Consider the following 18,858-nt stretch of genomic DNA (forward strand, 5'->3'; position numbering starts at 1 on the left):
GTTCCGTATGGAGCACTCTGCAACTTGTTGCATGAGACTCTTTGGGCGATTTCTGGCCCAACTCTTGGTCGATGGCTGGTGCGTCACTGCGTAAATGGCCTGTTCAACCGACGACTTGTTTGTGACAGTCTTGACTTATGGCGAGCGAGCACATGCTTGCCCGACGCCGGTTTTTTCATTTCATCTATTTTCATTTCACTTTTTTATTTCTAATAATAGGAGAAAAATGCCCACCTTTCTGCCTACGTCCGGTTATCTGCCGGGACCGGCAACTTGAACAGGCATCTAGGTCAAAGAGTTGCCGAAAGCCGTTGCGGTATTCGACATTCTGCATTCCGCACTCCATCCTCTGTGCCCAAACATGAAAGATTTGTCCATACTCCAGACTCCAGAATTATCATGATTGTCGACCCTAGGCTTACTTCAAGGTACTGCTACTATGGAGCACTCCGTATTGTAAATTTGTAATAATAACTACGTGGTATGCCCAGTCAAAGTTTGACCAAGGGCCCCCTCGTCTAAGCCAGTGCACAAACCTTTTTGTTGTCTCGCCTTGTTCCCTCATCAATTCGCCGCTTTACCTTGATCGTGTCGGGTCAAATGCGTTTCTTGGACAGCCATTTGCCTCTAGTGCTTTTGTGGGTGCTATCGTACCAAGTTGCCAACCGACGAGTCTCTTCAGGCCGAACAGAAGGGAGATTGGAATGTATGCATCGTCATTGTGTAGTTGAGCAAACGGACCAGTCGCAACGGGGACAATGGCATGTGCGCCAATTCAGCCGATGGCGGCTTGATTCTCCCACCCCCCTCCCCCGGATGAAGTCTCCTCTGTGGTGTGCTGCGAAGTAGTCTCGGCCTGTGTTTCCGTCGCTGTTGTTCTCTTCCCTCCCCCCCAAAAAACAACCCAGAGACGTGGACCCTACTGGTTGCAGGGATTGGAAAGGACGCGAGAGGAGGATCCTCTCTCTCGGGATGAGACGTCTCCTTGCGTTGACACGTCAAAGGTTCTCTCACTGTCAGGCATGGTATGGTCCCTCAACATAGCTTTTGGCCCACGATGGCTCTGGATGCTGGCGCCGCCGTTCCTGGCCCTTTCGCATGGCCGTTTTATTTTCATTTTTATTTTGTTTTAATTTCTCCTTTCCATGTTTTCCCGAGTTTCCGGTGGGACACGTCTGGGCGCCCTTGGGTCAAAAAGGATGAATCCTGGTGTCACCGCTTCATATGCTCTTTTGCCGTCACTCTGTGGCACTATCTTCTCCCACCCCCCAAATCAAGCTCTACCGGTGAGCAAGCCCAGGCCCAAGTATAAAACCCCAACTACGCCCTAGGCTCTCTCGTGACGTTGAAGCATCAAGTCTTGCCTTCTGCCGTCGTAGCATCTAGTGTGTGGCACGCAATACCCCTTTTATATTCATTCATCACCTCTGCCTTGCGGCCACCCTCCACCATCTCCTCCTTCACTTACAACACCTCCGCGACAACGTCTGATGCAAAATCAATACGACGCTACGGTTACTCGCCATCGCCCCCCCTATATCACTGCCTACATACACGCTTGCAAGTCATCTCGCATAGCCTAATAGCAATTGACACCATTGTCGTTGCAAGGGAGCACGCGGCATGACGTCCTATCTCATCATCGGTGCCGGCAACTTTGGTGCCGCCACCGCGTTGACTTTGACCAAACGGGAAGGAACCACCAAAGTCACGCTCGTTGATACCACCAATTTCCCAAACCCTCGTGCCGCCTCGCACGATGTCAACAAGATTGTCCGCGACGACTACCCTGACAGGCTGTACATGCAAATGCTGAAGAGGGCCATGCCCATGTGGCGAAACCACGACCTATACAAGCCATGGTATCACGAGGTTGGCATGCTGAGAGCCGACCCCTCCAATTTTGGGGAGGAGAGCATTGCTTCATACAAGGAGATGGGCATCGACAACAAATCACACTTTCTTACTGTAAAGGAGGTTCGCCAACGGTGGAACGGCTCGTTCGCCACTGCCAACTTTGACGGCTTGGAAAAGATTCTCTTCAACCCGGCAGTGGGTTTTGCCGAGGCGGACAAAGCCCTCGGGGCCGTCGTTCAAGAAGCCGTGGACCAGGGTGTTGAGCACGTCGTCGGCGTCGTGACAAAGATCAACATTGGTGCCACTGGTGAGTGCATGGGAGTCACACTGCAGTCTGGGGAGACTCTGCATGCAGACAAAATCTTGCTTGCCGCGGGGGCACGCACCGCAGCCCTGCTGGCACAGAGTGCGCCTCAGAATCAACAGCTTCATGCCGGCGACAGGCTGCTGGCAACTGGCGCCGTGAGCTTCTACGCCAAGGTCCAAGGCGCCCAGCAGGAGAAGCTATCGTCTATTCCCGTGTTGAAGAATTGCTTGCCTCAAGTCAAAGGTTTGTCGTGTCCCATGGCAACGGCCTTGCCATCACGCTCCCAGTTTGCAATGGCTTGCCAAGCTGACTTAAAACTATAGGCGAAGGAATGTCCATTCTTGCAGATGGCACCATCAAATTCAACTGTGATATGTGCTTCACCAACTACGTCGAGTGCCCCTTGACCGGTCAGCGCCTGTCCATGGCCCCCGAAGACAGCGTGTTCAACGTATGGACCGGGCCCAAGTTTATCAGGTTCTTCCAAGAGCGCGCCAGAAAGACTCTAGATGGCCTATACGGCAAGGAGGTGGAGGATGTCGCTATTGACGCCTACCGCATGTGCTGGTAAGTTATGTGCCTAGTGTTGTTCCAACTTCTCCACCTGTTATTAGTGAAGCCCGCGTTGTAAACCAATAACTGCATGCTGACGAAACGTCCTTCTCTACAGGGACGCATCTACTCCAACACACGACTTCCTAATCACGCCACATCCGCATAGCCGTGGTCTCTACGTGGCAACTGGCGGCTCGTTTCATGGCTGGAAGTTCTTGCCAGTAATTGGAGACTACATTGCCGACATGATGCAAGGCAGCCTTGAGACCGAATTCGCTGATCGTTGGGCTTGGGACAAAAAAGGCGGTGATGGCCACTCCGCCAATCCGACATATCAGATCGTGGGAGACCTGCAGGACTGGCTCGCGTGACCGGCCACGCACTATACTGTTGAGAGGTTCGTTGCAGTAACTACTCGATCTTGCCTCCGAGGCGGTAAGAGCGTCGAGGAAAGAGTCAACAAGCGCGACAACACTAGGGCTACATTACGAATTACCTGACCAAACATTACGAAAGAAAGAAAAAAAGCAAGAAGACAAAGAGTTTATGTCTTTAACAGCTCGGAGAGGCTGAATGTGGGGCACTGTGCAAACAGCATACTGGAGTTCTCGAGTCGGGATGTGCTTGGTTTTCTTTATTAGTTTACGGCTTTTGGGGTGATACATACTACGGAGTTTCTCAAGTTTTTATCTTTCTCTTTTTTTAAAACTTGGACGCTGTGGTAATTTCAACTTAACTATTCCGTTTCATTTTGAAATTGTTGTCGAATTTGAGGTTTATACAAAAGCATTGTCACTGGATATGTGATGAATCCGCCCCTTTCCTTCTCGCACAGGCTTTTCCCAATAGAGAGGTGGACTTGCGAAGAGTCTTTTTTATTTTTATTATTTCTATTTTTTTGACATTATCGAACCACGGCTTCAAGAGAGGCCGGGGCCGGTGTGGTAGGGCTAGGCCTGAACTGCTGTGGGAAAGAGACTGAATGATAGGTGATGGACCTAACGGTTTCGCTTTGTCTGGCGCGTGTTAGAACGAATGATCTCGAGTGAGAATTTTCAATATAACAACTATAATTGCTCCGTTCACCCTGCAGCCCTGGCTTTCGGTGCGTGTGCTGCCGTCTACTTGGGTTTTGTGCATGAGGCCATTTCGATGAAAGAAAACTTACAATGAACCGTTGAGTTGCCCAATCACATACTTGACTGACATTGGGGATCACGATTCCCATACGACCAGAAAGCAACACCCATGTCAAACTTGAATGAGTAGACGCTGAAAAGAGAGTTTGTCGGTCAATACCTGTTGATCAACGGGTCTTTGCACCTTTGACACATTGGTCACTGGAAACAAGCAAAAGGGGGAACATAGCCCCGTGGGAAGATTCCTGAGAATATTTCATACTTGTGGCTAGCTGAGTTGTTGGCACGCGTTTGGGTTGGCACATGGCGGACGAGACCCGGGGGGGGGGTTACACGTAGATATGGAAGCGGCATCCAATTGGATGAGGATCCAGGAATACGGTGCTTGACTCTTGAGATAGATTCTTGGGGTCCTTCATCCATCTACGTGGACTTGGGCTACTAAAAGCATCCTTTGCATGCCGGCCTTCAGCTGTCATGATGACTATAAGTCCACTTCGAGACTCGCCGCCCAGAAAATGAGGAAGCCGGCACAAACAGGGAGATATTGGCAATATGACCAGCCTATTGAGTGGGCCAATCACAGTCTACATTTCCCAATCAGCCAACAACTTGAGAAAATAGGTGAAGTAGCCAACATGTGGAGGGTTCATGGCGGAAACATGCCAGCCCACCCCGTCAAAGGCACACAGTCACCAAGCGCGCTGCGAAAGAACCCACGTGTACCAGAACGGATGCGTCGTCCAAGGCCTAGCGCAGCCGGCGTCCATCAAAGAGGGAAAGATAAATCATCGTTCCCGACAAGAACGCCACTGCCTGCGGCTCCGACGCCATCAACGTGCGTTTCACTCGCCGCTTCGTAGCGTGGAACGGCAACCACCTCGCGGCATATCTGGCCGTCATGAAACTTCTACCGTGAATAGATTACCAAACAGAGAAGAGCAATTGCCGAGGCAAATATGCAAAACGAATATTCTTTGACGCCCTTGTCGGAATTCCCCCAATGCCTCCATCTACCGAAAGGGGGAAAGTGAAACATGGGCGAGGGAGGCAAACAACGCTGCTCAAACGAAGGGCTCTGTATCCCCAGCAGAATCCGGATCCATCCAGATCCATCATGGATGCTGCAGAAGCGGAAAGATCCGGCATGCCTGGGTATTATGGTGCGATCAGGCATTCTGGTGGCATGACACAGAGGACAAGGGATGGGTTTCGGACCTCGAACTGGGACAGTGCGTGAGACAGAGATGGCCTGACACGGCCGCGTCTGAGAACGGGGGAGTTGATCCGTCATTCTGGTAAAAGGGTTTTCGATATGGACTACGGGTCATCCGGACCACAAAGACAAATGACGCATGTGCCCTGGGCATTGAGACCGGAGCGTCGATTGTTTTTGCCCTTTTTTTTTTTTTTTGCTTTTCTTTGTTTGCTTTTCCATCACTTTTAATCGCTTGTTGACGGGGCAAATTCTTCAAAAAGCAAATATTCGGACGCGGTCGACAAGAAGGCGGCCTTGGCACGATGCATGTTTCTTGCTGCTAATGCCCGGTTTGAGATGGCCAAGGGGGGGGTGCTATCCAGCAGCATACAAGTGTAGTTTTGAGGCTCGAGGCTTTTGGCAAGTATCTGTAATATGCTGCGAGCCCACGGAAAACCGATGGTGATGATGATGGGAGAATGGCGGGGGCTAGATCGAGGGAGACGCCATTGGTTTCACCTTGTTTGTTTGTTGGGCGGTGCGCTGTAAGACGCGGGCAATGGCTACAAGTAGTACGTCTCATATCGTACGACAAAGGTGATGGGAAAATGTGATAATTGATTACCAGAGTCTATAGACGTGGACGCATCAGGCGCTATGAGCAAAGAAAGCTGTCCCCCCTTCCTCCCTACAACATCCCAAGCTGATGTCTAATATACCTCGAGAACATAACGTCCCTCCTCCTTCAGCTTCTCAATCTCCTTCTTGGGATCGACCTTTTTCCCGCTGGCCTTGGCATCAGCTGCAATGGCCTCCTCCAGGACCTTGGTTACATCGGGGACAGGCCAGGTAGGGCCGCACAAGTAGAAGCTGCCTTGGTCCTGGACGTACGCCTTGGCAATATCCCCCAGAGTTTGACGCATCCTGTCCTGGATGTAAATCTTCTGGGGCTGGTCCCGAGAGAAGGCAGCGCCGATGAGGGTGACCACGCCCGCGGCGAGGTACGCCTCCCACTCTTCACCGTAGAGATACTCCTCGCGCTGGTGCCGGGAGCCCAGGTACAAGAGGATGGCGCCGATTTCCTTGCCCTGCGCCTTCTGCATGGCACGATACTGGACGAATGCGCGGAAGGGAGCGAGCCCCGTGCCAAGGCCTGCCATGATGAGTGGTGCCGTGTCTCTGGTAGGGAGCTTCATGACCGAAGGCTTGACAGAGGCCGTCACCACGGCGCCTGGCTGCAGGCGGCTGAGGTATCGCGTGGCATGGCCGTAGCGAGTGCGGCCCTTGGTGTCGACCCAGTCGACCACGACAATCATCAGAGTCACCGAGTTGGGCGTCACGGCCTGCGCCGAGGCGATGGAGTACTCGCGACGCTTGAGGGGGCTGACCATCTTGACCAGGTCGTTGAAGCTGGGGCGGGCAGACTTGAATTCGTCGAGGACGTCGACGTACGTCAGCATGTCTACTTCGGAGCGCCGCTTGAAGTCCTCGGCCCCGGCAGAGCTGCCAAGGGCCTCGAGCTTCTTCCTTTCCGTCTCGTCGGTAGCAAACTCGGCCAGAGCTTCGTAGAATCGCTTCGGTGGCTTGCCGAGAATGTCGACGTTCTGGACCAAAGCCTGGTGAACGGTACGAATCTCCAACGCCTCAGGGTCCTCGCGAGCAGGTACCCGGGCCAGCTCAGCCGGGTTGAGGCCATAGGCCTGAATGAACGCAGAGACCTGCTCCTCGTCATTCTCGGCGTGGATTCCAAGGGCTTCGCCGATCTTGTACGTGAGACCAGAGTTGCCGAGGTCGAACTCAATGTGGAAAATGTTGCGATCGTAATCAGAGGGGGTAAGGCGACGGTTCTCCTTGACACGGATAGTGGCCGTCTTGACCGGCAAATCGGGTCGGAGGCCGGTGCGCGTCTCGTAAACTTCCTTGAAGACGAGACCCTTGGCGGCAGTCTGCCAGTCACGGAGCTCCAGGGCCTCCTCGGCTTCTTGCTTCTGGAACGGAACGAAACTGTTGGACTGGAGCGATATGGGGAGCTGGGGAACCTCGAAGTTGTCCGCGACTTCGGCCCAGGCAGCTGGCACTTCAAGCTTGCTGAGGCACTGATTGACAGCCTCAACACACTCTTCCAAAGTAGGCGGGTGGCCCTCAACAAGGACCAGCTTGCTGAGAGTCTCAGGGGAGAGCTCGGGCTGGGCAACTTTCAGAAAAGCCAATTCAAGAAGCAACTTGGATTGAGAATCCTTTTCAAAGGCAGGAGAGAAGGAAGTGTCAAGGACAAAGAGCTGGACATCCTTCTCCTGAACAGCCTTGCGGAACGCAGCAGAGAGACGCTTCTCAACCTCCTCGACCTTGAAATTGGGCAGCTTGAGAATCATCTTGCCGCCGTGAGCGACGCTCTCTACAACATTCACATCCTTGAGTACGCGATCGTCACCAATGACAGCGACATCCGCCTCATACACATCGTAAGGAGCCTCCAGGGCTTTCCTGGAAGCTCGCACATCCGTGCGGACAACACCGCCTTGAGTGAGGTTATCGTACGTGGCGTGAACGTAGACATTGGTCGTGGACTGCTTGGAAAGGATGTGGCCAATAATGGCAGGAGAGTTGGCAGCAGCCGAGTTGTCGACGTCCCAGAAAGTGTATTGCTCAGCATTGACCAGAGAAGGCAAAGCCCTGGCTTCGTCCTCGTTGCCAAACACCTTGTGTAATGTGTTTACCAGGCCCTGGGGAGTCAGGGACTGGGCGGGAGCGTACTTGATGTCAAGGACTCGGGGCTCCTCTTCAAACTTGCCAGAGAAAGTAACGGCGGCCAAGACATCGCCGTAGAGGGCGGACTGGGTGGCATGGTCCGCTACGGCAACATGGTCACGAACCTGGCCGAGAACGGCAATGGTGCGAGTTGAGGCAGGGATGGCGTTGAGAAACTCCTCCTCGATGAATGGCCGGTAAACGCGGACATTGATGACGCCAACCTTGGCACCGTCAGCGGCTATCTTGTTCAAAGTCTGCTTGGCAACTTGAGTTTCAACGCTGCCAAAGGCAACCAGAACCACATCCGGGGCTTCGTGGCCATGGTATTCAAATGGCTGGTAAACCGTTCCAAGCTCATCGTTGAATAGCTTCAGCAGCTCAAGTACTTTGCCGGCAATGTCCAGATGAGAATTGAGCTTGCCCGCCTCAGACACAAGCTTGTTGTACACGTCGGCGATGCCAGACTCGCTCAAAGCATCGACAACTCGCAGAGTTTCTCTAGCGACGCGGATACCATCGTAGACATGTAGCGTAGGTAAGACAGTAGCGAGCAGAGTCGAGAACAGGGACATGTGCTGAGCCTCGTAGGTAGAAGAGCTGCTGACCAGACCTAGGCCAAGATCCTCCGCCAATCTCAATGCCGTGTCGTAATTGGAAACAAGCCCATCGGCATCGGTGTAATCGGCCGCAGCGACGTGAGCAACAAACGGGCTGGAAACGCTATACAAGAGGGAGAGCTGGTCCAGAGCACCCCGTAACTGTTGAAGACTGCCCGAGGGGGCGAGTAAAGTCTGAGGAATGTGTCTCTTTGAGACATCAAAGTCGGGAGAAAAGATGTATCCCAACGCCAAGGCACCAGCTCCGGTTCTAGTCTGGAGAGGGAAAACCTGAGGAGCGTATCCATGAATGTTGGTGTTCTGTTTGGCAGCCCAGTCCTTGGCGGCAATGTCGAGGTCAAAAGTCTCTGGAGAGTAGGAGAAGATCTTGTCGGAGAGTTTGTAGGCAATCTGCTGCACGAGGAGCTGAGCAGTCACGTAGGTAGTGCCGGAGATGGCGTCCAGAGGGACAGGCTGGCCAAAGGGCAATGCTGATGAGAGGATCACAAAGTCGGAGGAGTCAGTCTTTTGCGGAATGACGGCTCCGCCGGTCGACTCCTGCGGTTGAGAACGCATCTTGAATACGTCTGGCGAAGATGTCAATGATGTCGATGATGTCACGTAGGGAGAGAAGGCTGGCTCAGAGGACAAAGAGGTTTCCCTTCGTCTCTGGGAAATATCCAGTTCCCTCGGTATACCAATACTTCCAACAACGTCAATTCGAAAACGTCTAGATGCTCAAGAGCGAAGACAAGTGTACAGGAAGCAGGAAAAAGATCAAGAAGGGTGTCGAGTTCAGGAGAGCATTGAGAAACCGTCTCGACCCCACGCTCAAACCCATACTAGCCGTACCTCGGTGCCCATAAAATTTCCTTTCCATGGCGATTCGTGCCCTGCGATTACTACTGCTGCTTGGTAGGCATCGCCATTGGCATCCTCCCGGTTCTGGCCCCGAATTGTTGATACTTTGATGGAATCACGCAATTCATTTTTACCAGATTAGGTCTAGTGCCTATGATGCAAGAGCCAGATCCTCACGCGGTCCCCGGATCTACCCACTTTTTCCGACTTCCGCCATCGAGGGACCGAAGGGTGGCAGAATGAACAGCGAGGGTCCGCCGAGTCCCGCTCAGCTAGTTTCGTCTTTGACTTTATTCATCATGCTTAATCTTCTTTGTCTTTAGAATTAACAATGTTGGAAATGCTCCTGGAAGAGAGATACGGGGACGTAATGTGAGATGTTCCGCTCTGCCTGGTCCTGCCTTTTATTTTTTTTTTTTTTTTGGGGGGGGGGGGGGGGGGTTTTTTCTGGTTCGAGGACTTAACACTTTACCGGATTTGTAATTATTCTTGGACCTCATTGGCGGGGTGGCCGTCCCTCTCGTTGGGTCGACAAGGACAATCACTGTTACCGTGCTCATTATGTGTTTTGTGTGATTTTTTTGTTGTTTTTGGGTTAAAAAACTGACCCCCTTTTTGGAATTCCGTGTTGTCTATACTACTTTATTGTGTCATGTATTTCTGTTTAGGTGCAATGTGTAAATGCATTTTTGCATAGCAACCAGTTGTCGGCTGTCGCACCGGATCCTGTACACGTCTGCAGCATACCTCTAATATGGATTGACATGATGCATATCCCCTTACCCTATCAATATCTTTCTTCGGCAAATATCTTGTTCTAGAAACTGGGTCAATCCCAAAGACTCGAATCTATTACATTACACCTGGTTGTGCGCCCTACGAGTCTCAATACCCGCAACTTCGTCCTGTGGCTCATCAGAATTCCCAATGTTGGTAGTCTTGTACAGAATCATTGGTGCAAAGAAATACTCCGATACGCTTAATGCTGCTCGGAAACGGGTCAAGAGCCAGTCAAACGTCACAGTGACAGAGTACATGGCAGTGATGAACACCCCAACCGAGCTTGCAATCATAGCTGTTAATACGAGAGATGAGGAGGGCATTGGCACGGGCCCAATAGAGGATAGAGTGGAGAGTAGATAAATGACTATATAAGTCAACGGCCCTCAGGTTGATACTATGCGTTCTAGTTGAGAATACTATATAAAGAGAAATGGAAGGCAGTGCTGGGCTCGTGTGAGCATGTCAAGTGTAACTGACTGTGAACAAAGACGAGAGACCTACCCGTCCATGTTGATGAGACAAGCTAGAGGCAGGAGAAACTTGAAAACTTTGTTTGAAACGCCACGAGCCCGGCAACATCGGATTGTGATTCAAAGACTGGCAACCAATGACGCAATTCCCCAGGCGGTAATCTATACGAGAGAATTCTTCAACGAGTACTTATTCTGTCCATAGTGTAAAGCACAATGGGTGTAGTCACGAAAAGGTGAAGCACCCTATTAGCTCATGTGCTGCCAATGAAGACACCCACTTTCTCGGCAACATCCACCATGTCCAATTCAGCAGGAAGATGCTGATTGGGGCTTATTCTTAGAGTTCAGCAATGTTGTGATACACCCTTCTTCACCTACTACCAAAAGATGAGCCAACTGCCCACCAGCAAAACCCACCAGACGTCATCGTCCTGAAATATAGCACCTGTGTCGGCTACAGCCTCCTCAACGAGGACGTCACCTTTGTCGCGCATGCTGACTGCGGAGATTTTAACCCATGCTAAGAATAACATAAACCAGCCCAAGACGATGGCAAAAACAGTCGTCGTGATGAAGAACCCGACAAACCACATTGGTAGCGATGACTCATCCTTGACAACTTGTAGCACTCGTCGGATTGTGGGCATCGTAGAGAAGACAGCCAACAGTACGACTACTGGAGTTCATATTAGTGAACCATGTACCTGTGGCCTCTTTGAGAGCTTTGTATCATCATACCGACGGCTTTAAAGGTCCCTAGCCATGATTGGTCCGGAAGTGGAACAAGACAGTTTCCTGCTGACTGAAGCTTGCTCCTGTCTGGAACTTGTGTAGATATGATGAGGCCAGTGGCAACACCTATTATAGCGGCTATGATGATTTGGGCTATCGACCGGCGATCTGTCATCCGATGCCACCTTTTTTCTTTAACGGGTTCGGTATTGACAACTGTTTCCGAGAGAACATCGGAAGCCCCCGTACTCTGAGCCTCCATCACGGCTATTTTTCCTTGATCTGGCATGGCAAAGTAGCTGTGATCCCAAGGGGTTTGATGACTCGGTGCCGTTTTCTGGACGTTTGATCAAGACAACTCTGAGAGAGGGAGGGCTTCACCACCAAGAGCGAGCCGAGGTGACACAGCTATTTATTGTAGGAGTAATGAAGGAGCCTGAGACGCACCAATTGTGCATGAAGTTGTCACATATGGGGGGAATGGGAAGAAATTTTGATCAAATTTCTCAGAAGTTTTTCTCGCTGCGCGTTTGACTGGGTTGCATTGTTTACCTTGCTCCAGATAACTGCCACCCGAAAGAGCGTGCCCCTCCTGCCTTTGAGGTATACGGGACGTCTTATTCGGGGAAGGAGCTACAGTTTGGCAGAATATATTTGTCCATCAAGAAGTATGCACTAAGATACTCCATTATATTCTCGTATAGGGCGCGATAGCTAGGTACCTGATCTGGCCAAACACTTTTTGCCTCCCGCCGTACCTGATGATTAAGTTGGTCAAGACTAGCTGAGAGAAGACAACAAAAAAAAAAATGTCAATGTCGAATGAAAAGTTCGCGCACCTCCTTGGGAGATTCTCGTGATGGTAATTTCACGGCGTCGGTGCGCAAAGCCGTCTTACGAGCAGCATGAACAAGAACCCATGGCATTTTGTTTCACGGAGCCAACTTGATGATAGATAAAATCGGCATACCTCAAGGCACATTTACTTGATCAATGATCCGCTCTTGCCAGCACCGGAAACAAGATGCAGGCGACCTGGGAGCCGGGAGTGTTGGAAGTGTTGGCGTTGGCAGAGGTATTGCCAAGATGGTGAGATGACATGTAGCCTTCACTTCTTGCGGTCACTTTTGCAGCCAGCGATAAACACGAACGTTTGTTGTCGAGGGAGGCTTGTCTTGGTAGAAGTAACTCCATTCTCCTCTGAATGGGACTGGCTGTCAATATGTAGCGCAACATTGAGGCTGGCTTCCGGTTACTTGCTTGGTGCTCGTAAGTGAGAGACGGGTTTGGACAAGGAATGCTGTTGTCGTCCTATACCGTCTCTGGCCCAGTCACGGTATGCTCAGGCTCAGGGAACGCCTTGGTTGGCAATGAAAAGAGGGCCAAGTGTGTCAAGTCCATCGTATGTCGTTCAAGTACTCCCCGTAATCACCCTAGGAATATCTGCATGTTCCCGTAGCGTTAAACAGGAGCGAAACCGTCTCATTTTGCCGCCGAGTGGTGTGTAGTAGCAAGTTTGCGCTTGTTTTGCGTTGTGTGCCAAGGGAGACAGTTGTGGTGGCGCAAGACTAGCTTATGCCACCGAGCTCCGTAACCACGATGACAACGGCAACGGTCTGCCCAGTGCCAGGTAGGATATGCCGTTGCGCGCTTCATAGCTCCACTGCCATAGCACACGATCTCTTCTCCATCAATCTGCACCAGCATGTGGCTCGAGCTTTGCTGTTCCTGGATCTGGTGGTGCGGACGGCGGACTGCGGAGGCTTCAGGCCATTTTGCTTGACACGACGAGTGAATAGAATAGCGTCATACGTGTTCGTCAGCTGGGCTCTGTCATCAACAGACTCCTGGGCTGCGCCAGGACCAAACGTCAACGTATCTAGAACCTCCTAGAAGCGCCGCGGCTGGTCAGCCGAAAGGTTGACACAAAGCCAACGCGTTCAGTGTGCCTTCTGCCAGTCGCACAAGGGCCTCATTTTGCCATCCATGCCACCTCGCTTGCACACCGAGGCGCACCGAGCTGCACCGAGCTTGCTTTCGACTTGTCGACATCAATCAATGCCATAGGCTGGGGTCATGTGTCATGACTGCGAGATTTGTGCGGATTTTAGTGCCAAGGTTCGTCACCCCCTAACATATAGCCGTTGTAAGTTATCAGCGATGTTGTCAAGAATCTTCCCGAATCATTGTCGCATTGCTCTTGAGGGCGCTTTTTGTGCTCTTTGGTTTTGCAAACTCACTCAGCACATATTTCTCACAGCCTGCGCAGCTTCGTCTCTCCACGACAGGTTCTGCGATTGATAAAGAGTGACAAAGCCACGCCAAGTCACAGTTCAACCTCACTTATTGCACACTGTGTATATACATTCTTCACCATTTCCTCTCCACAACAAGGTTTACTGACAGCTTGACCTCAAACATTGTTATATAATCAGAGCTATCTACAACATTTTCGCTGTTGTGGCACAATCTGACCAGTGTTTGGCATATTCATGAGGGCAAACACTGCGCTTGTGGAACAATATGGCGCCGCCAAAGATAATCACAACATCCTTTCTTGTTGGCAACTTGCACTGTCCATCATGCGTTGCGGTGATCAAGAATACCTTGGAGGGCGAATACGCCGGCAGAGTCTTTTGGGTGTCCCCTAACGTTGTCACTTCTGTTGTTACAGTCGAGCACGAAGATGCAAGTGCCGATTTCATTCGCGACATGGGTAAGACTGCTTGAGGATGTCGGCTTCGAAATCTGTGCCGTCGATACGACGGGCACCCTTCCCGACGAGCTAAACAGAGGAGCGGATGCTGAACAAGCAAGAACAAGTCAGGACAGTCGCCGCAGAAGCAGTGGTGCCCTCGACCTGTGGTGGAGGTTATGGGGAGCTAGGACGCCTCCTGCGACACCACATCAAGGCAAAGCAGCAGCGCATTTGGACAACTGCGAGAGTTGTAAAACCATGGCGGCGGCCACGGCTCATGAAAATGGTCGGGTCTTGGAGGAACAGCTTACTCGCCACGTATTAGCTCCGTTCAGTCCCCAGAATCTGATCAAGGCTACCTCCAGGGCGACTACCACCCCTCTTGACAAGGTTGTTATCGACGACACCGATGCTATCCCGGAATTATGGCGAGCTACTTTATCCATTGGCGGCATGACTTGTGCCTCATGCTCCAATACCATCACGGATGAGATTCAGAAATTCCCTTGGGTCGCCAAGATTGTGGTCAACCTTGTAGCAAACAGTGCTACTGTGGACATCAAGGAGCAGGATCGGATCCAAGATGTCGTTGACGCCATCGAGGATCTCGGGTATGATGCTGCCCTTGACCAGGTGATTAACCTAAAGGAGCAGAAGCGCGTCTCTGCAGATGCTCGGGACGTTGAGATTCAAATCGACGGCATATTCTGCCCCAAATGCCCCCAACGTATCTGCAAGACACTGAACAATCTGAGTTTCTCGCGCATCGAGATTCTCCAAGCTCCGACACCAGATAAGCCATTTCTCAAAATAAGATATATACCCCGGGCACCAGACTTCACCATTCGACAAATTCTCAGGGCCATCGAGGCAACAGATCCCTCGTTGCAGGCCTCAATATACCACCCCCCGACTCTGGAAGAGCGGTCAAAGGCCGTTCCGTGCCAAACATCAGCGAGAGTTATTCTGGCGGATGATGTTGACTCTCATTTTGGCTATTCCAACCTTTGGGCTCGGCATCGTCTACATGAGTTTGGTGCCTGACTCTAATCCCACAAAGCAATACCTCATGGAGCCCTGGAAATCAGGTTTGAGCCGTAACGCCATTATCCTTTGTGTACTCTCGACCCCTGTATACTTCTTCGCGGCCGATATTTTTCACGTTCGGGCCATCAAAGAAATTCGAACCATGTGGCGACCCGGTAGCCGTACGCCACTCATCGAAAGGTTCTACAAATTTGGCAGCATGAACATGCTCATGTCTCTAGGGACTACCATTGCCTACGTTTCATCGGTTGCGGAAATGATTGCTGCAGCTGCGAAGAATGATGACCAGGTACCTGAGAACCGATTCTATTTCGACTCGGTCGTCTTTCTGACGCTATTCCTTCTGGCGGGACGGTTGATAGAAGCGTACAGCAAGTCTAAAACAGGCGACGCCGTCGGTGCCTTGGCCAAACTTCGCCCTAGTACTGCGCTTCTGGTGGAGCAGGATCAATTAAGAGGTCAAATTACAACGACAACGCCAGTTGACCAGCTAGAATACGGGGATGTAATCCGAGTTCCGCATGGCGCATCGCCAGCTACTGACGGCATCATCATCACTGGCGAGACCAATTTTGACGAGTCCAGTCTTACCGGAGAATCCCGCCCGATCAAGAAAGCACCGGGCGATGAAGTCTTTGCAGGCACAGTGAACAACGGAGACGCCGTAACAATCAGTGTTACCGGTACCTCAGGCAAGTCCATGCTGGATCAGATTGTCGATGTTGTTCGCGAAGGACAGACCAAGAGAGCTCCAGTGGAGCAGATTGCAGACGTGATGACTTCATACTTTGTTCCAGTCATTACCCTCATTGCCGTCATCACATGGATCGTGTGGTTTTCACTAGCACTCACTGGTCACATCTCAAATAAAGAGCTAGACTCTGCAGGCGGTCCTGCGGCCTTAGCATTTCAGTTTTCCATTGCCGTCTTTGTCGTAGCCTGCCCTTGCGGGTTGGCCCTAGCCGCTCCCACAGCCATATTTGTTGGCGGCGGTATTGCGGCGAAGCACGGAATTCTTGCCAAGGGCGGCGGTGAAGCCTTTGAAAAGGCCAGCAAAATTGACTGTGTGGTATTTGACAAGACTGGCACCCTTACCGAGGGCGGAGAGCCCAAGATCACGGATTCGGAGCTCTTCCCCCACCAAGAGGTCAAGGACCTGGACAAACGGGCACTGCTCGCTGGGCTAAAGGCTGTGGAGGAACAGAGCAGTCACCCCATTGCCAAGGCCATTGTCAACTTCTGCGGGGATGGGACAGTATCTGCGGAGCTGGGCAAGATCGAAGAGTTGCCAGGCCGAGGAATGAAGGCGTCTTACGAGGACAAGCAATTCGACATCGCCGTTGGCAACGAGCACCTCATGCGCGATCTCTCGGTCACACTGTCCCAATCCGTCGTCAGCCGACTGCAAAGCTGGAAAAGCGAAGCCAAGTCGGTGGCAGTGGTGGCAATCAAGCCGCATGAGGAACAGAGTCTGTGGATGGTAGCAGCTATTCTATCCATCTCGGACCCCGTCCGGCGGGAGGCAGTGGCCGTGGTCAAGGCACTTGGCGCCCGAGGAACGCAGGTCTGGATGCTCTCCGGCGACAACGTCACCACGGCCAAGGCCGTCGCCCAACGCGTAGGCATCGCAGACACCAATGTCCTCGCAGAAGTCCTCCCGTCGGAAAAGGCCGAAAAAGTGCGCTACCTCCAAGCCACGCTTCACTCAGACAGGACAGTCCGCCGACGGCACGGGTATAGCACACGCCGGGCAATGGTGGCCATGGTTGGCGATGGAATCAACGACTCTCCTGCCCTCACGACAGCAGACGTGGGGATCGCCATCGGCTCAGGGAGCGACGTGGCTATTTCCAGCGCAGACTTTGTCCTGGCGTCGTCGAGCCTAGGCGCGGTGCTGACGCTCCTGGACCTCAGCCGCACCGTCTTTCGTCGCATCAAGGTTAATTTTGGCTGGGCGGTCGTGTATAATCTGTTGGCGGTGCCCATCGCCGCCGGCTGCCTGTACGCCATCAAGACCAGCTCTGGCGATCACGTAAGGCTCAATCCTGTCTGGGCGGCACTCGCCATGGCCCTATCAAGCATCAGCGTTGTGCTCAGCAGCCTCAGGCCTGAGGGCGCGCGTGCCGGGGCTGGGCTTTCGACACAGCCCCGTTGTGGTGGAATAAAGAAGTTGAAGGGAGAGAGAGCCGGGTAGAGCTGCAAACATGTTGGAATGTAGCATGGCCGTGTGTGTGCAATGGTAGGTAACTAGTTTTGGCGTTGGAATCAATCACGACAGTGGGGAAACATGATTGGCTGGGTGGGCCGGGGCAATTCATTAATCATTGTTAGCCAAGTATGATTCGTAATACAGGTTTAAATCTCGGAAGAAAGAATCAGTTGCAAGAGCAAGTATTAGACAGCGGCAGCGGCGTCTTGGACAAGCCCCCGTCCGGGTTCGGCAGTGCGTATTCGTACAAGGCAAAGCCGCCCGAATTCGCCCGTCAACAGATGACAAGTTCCAAAGAACCAACGTACAGAGTACCTACGTGCCTACGCAGGTAAGCAAACTCGCAAACTTGCAGACGAGCACCGAACCCGCATAGCCAAGAGTTCAACACTACAGATAATCACCTCAACACGCGCACATCCTTCAAAGAAAGAAAAAAAAAAAAAAAAAAAGGTCAGCAAAACAGAAGCCGTAGTAACCCAAGCCCCCACCCGTCCACAAACTACAAACCCAGCCTCGTAATCGCCTATGCAGCAGGGATCGCGTTCCCCAGCAGGAGGGGGGCCCTTTTCTGCTTTCTCCCTGGTACGGCGTACCGAAAACAAAAAATACATCGGCCCGCTGCTTCGTGCCCCGACGCCAAAGTTCCCTTGAATCATGGACTCGGGGGAGAGAGGCACTGCAATATGCATAAAACAGTCTGCCTTTTGGCCCGTTTCAAACCTACAATTCGACGGTGCATGCAGGTCGCCCCGCCGCCGCCCGGGGGGGGGGATGATAGATGTTGATGCCATGGCAGACGTGGTTGCTTGGCTGTACTTTTGCTTGTAGCCACCCCCCTTGTTGGTTTCGGAAGCGGCCCGTACGATGGATAGATTATACAAATGTGCGGCCGGGCTGCAGTCGTGATATTGGACGCGGGGGGACCTAGTCGTGCGGGTGCTGGGGCGTAATAATTGCGCTTCACTTTCGACTTGGCCGTGTACATACATACCTACACATTACTCGTAGAGGGTGGTGAGACAGCATCAGAGTGTTGGTTACGCATTGATTAGACGATTGCCACCGTCCACCGGTCCCAGTGTAGCACACTGCAGGAAATCTCCATCTACGAGTCATGTTTAGGACCCCAGAGTCACAGCACGTCGGGCACACATGAATGGGTATAGTCATTGTATTCACTTCTCTTCGAGAAGGCAATCTAATCCACCGTATACCACGTACACGTAAGCCAGAAAGATAAAACCAAACACCAGAGATATCTCGGGCCAAAGGCGTGGCAGTGCCAGACCAGCCGCCTTTCCATTCCTGAAACCCACCCCAACTCCTAGAATCCCTTCCACATCAACCCAATGATGCCAGTAATGTAACTCTGGTCTAGGCCGAGAGACGATGAGAACTGTAAAAGAGAAAAAAGAAAAGATGAAGTAAAAAAAAATCCATAAACGCCGGTAGCCTTCCAACACAAAAAAGGGAATATCGGTCTTGTGGACACATGATAACGCTGCAAACGTCTGTGTGGGACGCATTAAGTGAGGTAATAATGCCAAGGGGAGCAAGAAAAATGTCTTGTTTAATCCGAGGGAGGTTATGTAGCAAAAGCTGATGAATATGATCGCCGTGGTTCGAGTGGAGCGAAACCGCTCCAAAAC

General features: G+C 51.9%; 6 protein-coding genes across 6 annotated transcripts; 4 read left to right on the top strand and 2 right to left on the bottom strand.

Moving 5' to 3' along the window:
* The first annotated feature begins 898 nt into the window (after window positions 1–898).
* Window positions 899–3,801, top strand: J3458_000690 (uncharacterized protein). The gene is made up of 3 exons (XM_007811596.2): window positions 899–2,407; window positions 2,488–2,731; window positions 2,835–3,801. Exons 1-3 carry the CDS (start codon window positions 1,624–1,626, stop codon window positions 3,088–3,090), a joined length of 1,284 nt encoding a protein of 427 aa, XP_007809787.1. The 5' UTR covers window positions 899–1,623; the 3' UTR covers window positions 3,091–3,801.
* Window positions 3,802–4,316: 515 nt separating this feature from the next.
* Window positions 4,317–4,721, top strand: J3458_000691 (uncharacterized protein; the record flags this gene model as incomplete). Its single annotated transcript, XM_066116282.1, has 1 exon — window positions 4,317–4,721. One exon carries the CDS (start codon window positions 4,317–4,319, stop codon window positions 4,719–4,721), a length of 405 nt encoding a protein of 134 aa, XP_065978164.1.
* Window positions 4,722–5,067: 346 nt separating this feature from the next.
* On the bottom strand, window positions 5,068–9,665 carry MET10 (sulfite reductase [NADPH] flavoprotein component). The gene has a single exon (XM_007811595.2). It carries the CDS (start codon window positions 8,977–8,979, stop codon window positions 5,767–5,769), a length of 3,213 nt encoding a protein of 1,070 aa, XP_007809786.1. The 5' UTR covers window positions 8,980–9,665; the 3' UTR covers window positions 5,068–5,766.
* A 1,232-nt stretch (window positions 9,666–10,897) lies between these two features.
* On the bottom strand, window positions 10,898–11,514 carry J3458_000693 (uncharacterized protein; the record flags this gene model as incomplete). Its single annotated transcript, XM_066116283.1, has 2 exons — window positions 10,898–11,196; window positions 11,259–11,514. 2 exons carry the CDS (start codon window positions 11,512–11,514, stop codon window positions 10,898–10,900), a joined length of 555 nt encoding a protein of 184 aa, XP_065978165.1.
* Window positions 11,515–13,938: 2,424 nt separating this feature from the next.
* Window positions 13,939–14,994, top strand: J3458_000694 (uncharacterized protein; the record flags this gene model as incomplete). Its single annotated transcript, XM_066116284.1, has 1 exon — window positions 13,939–14,994. One exon carries the CDS (start codon window positions 13,939–13,941, stop codon window positions 14,992–14,994), a length of 1,056 nt encoding a protein of 351 aa, XP_065978166.1.
* A 25-nt stretch (window positions 14,995–15,019) lies between these two features.
* On the top strand, window positions 15,020–17,191 carry J3458_000695 (uncharacterized protein; the record flags this gene model as incomplete). The annotated part of the gene is made up of 1 exon (XM_007811594.2): window positions 15,020–17,191. The coding sequence occupies one exon, from the start codon at window positions 15,020–15,022 to the stop codon at window positions 17,189–17,191; it is 2,172 nt and encodes a 723-aa protein (XP_007809785.2).
* Window positions 17,192–18,858: the final 1,667 nt, after the last annotated feature.

The sequence above is a fragment of the Metarhizium acridum genome, assembly GCF_019434415.1.
Source record: "Metarhizium acridum strain ARSEF 324 chromosome Unknown scaffold_1, whole genome shotgun sequence".
In the NCBI taxonomy this organism is placed as follows: Eukaryota; Fungi; Ascomycota; class Sordariomycetes; order Hypocreales; family Clavicipitaceae; genus Metarhizium; species Metarhizium acridum.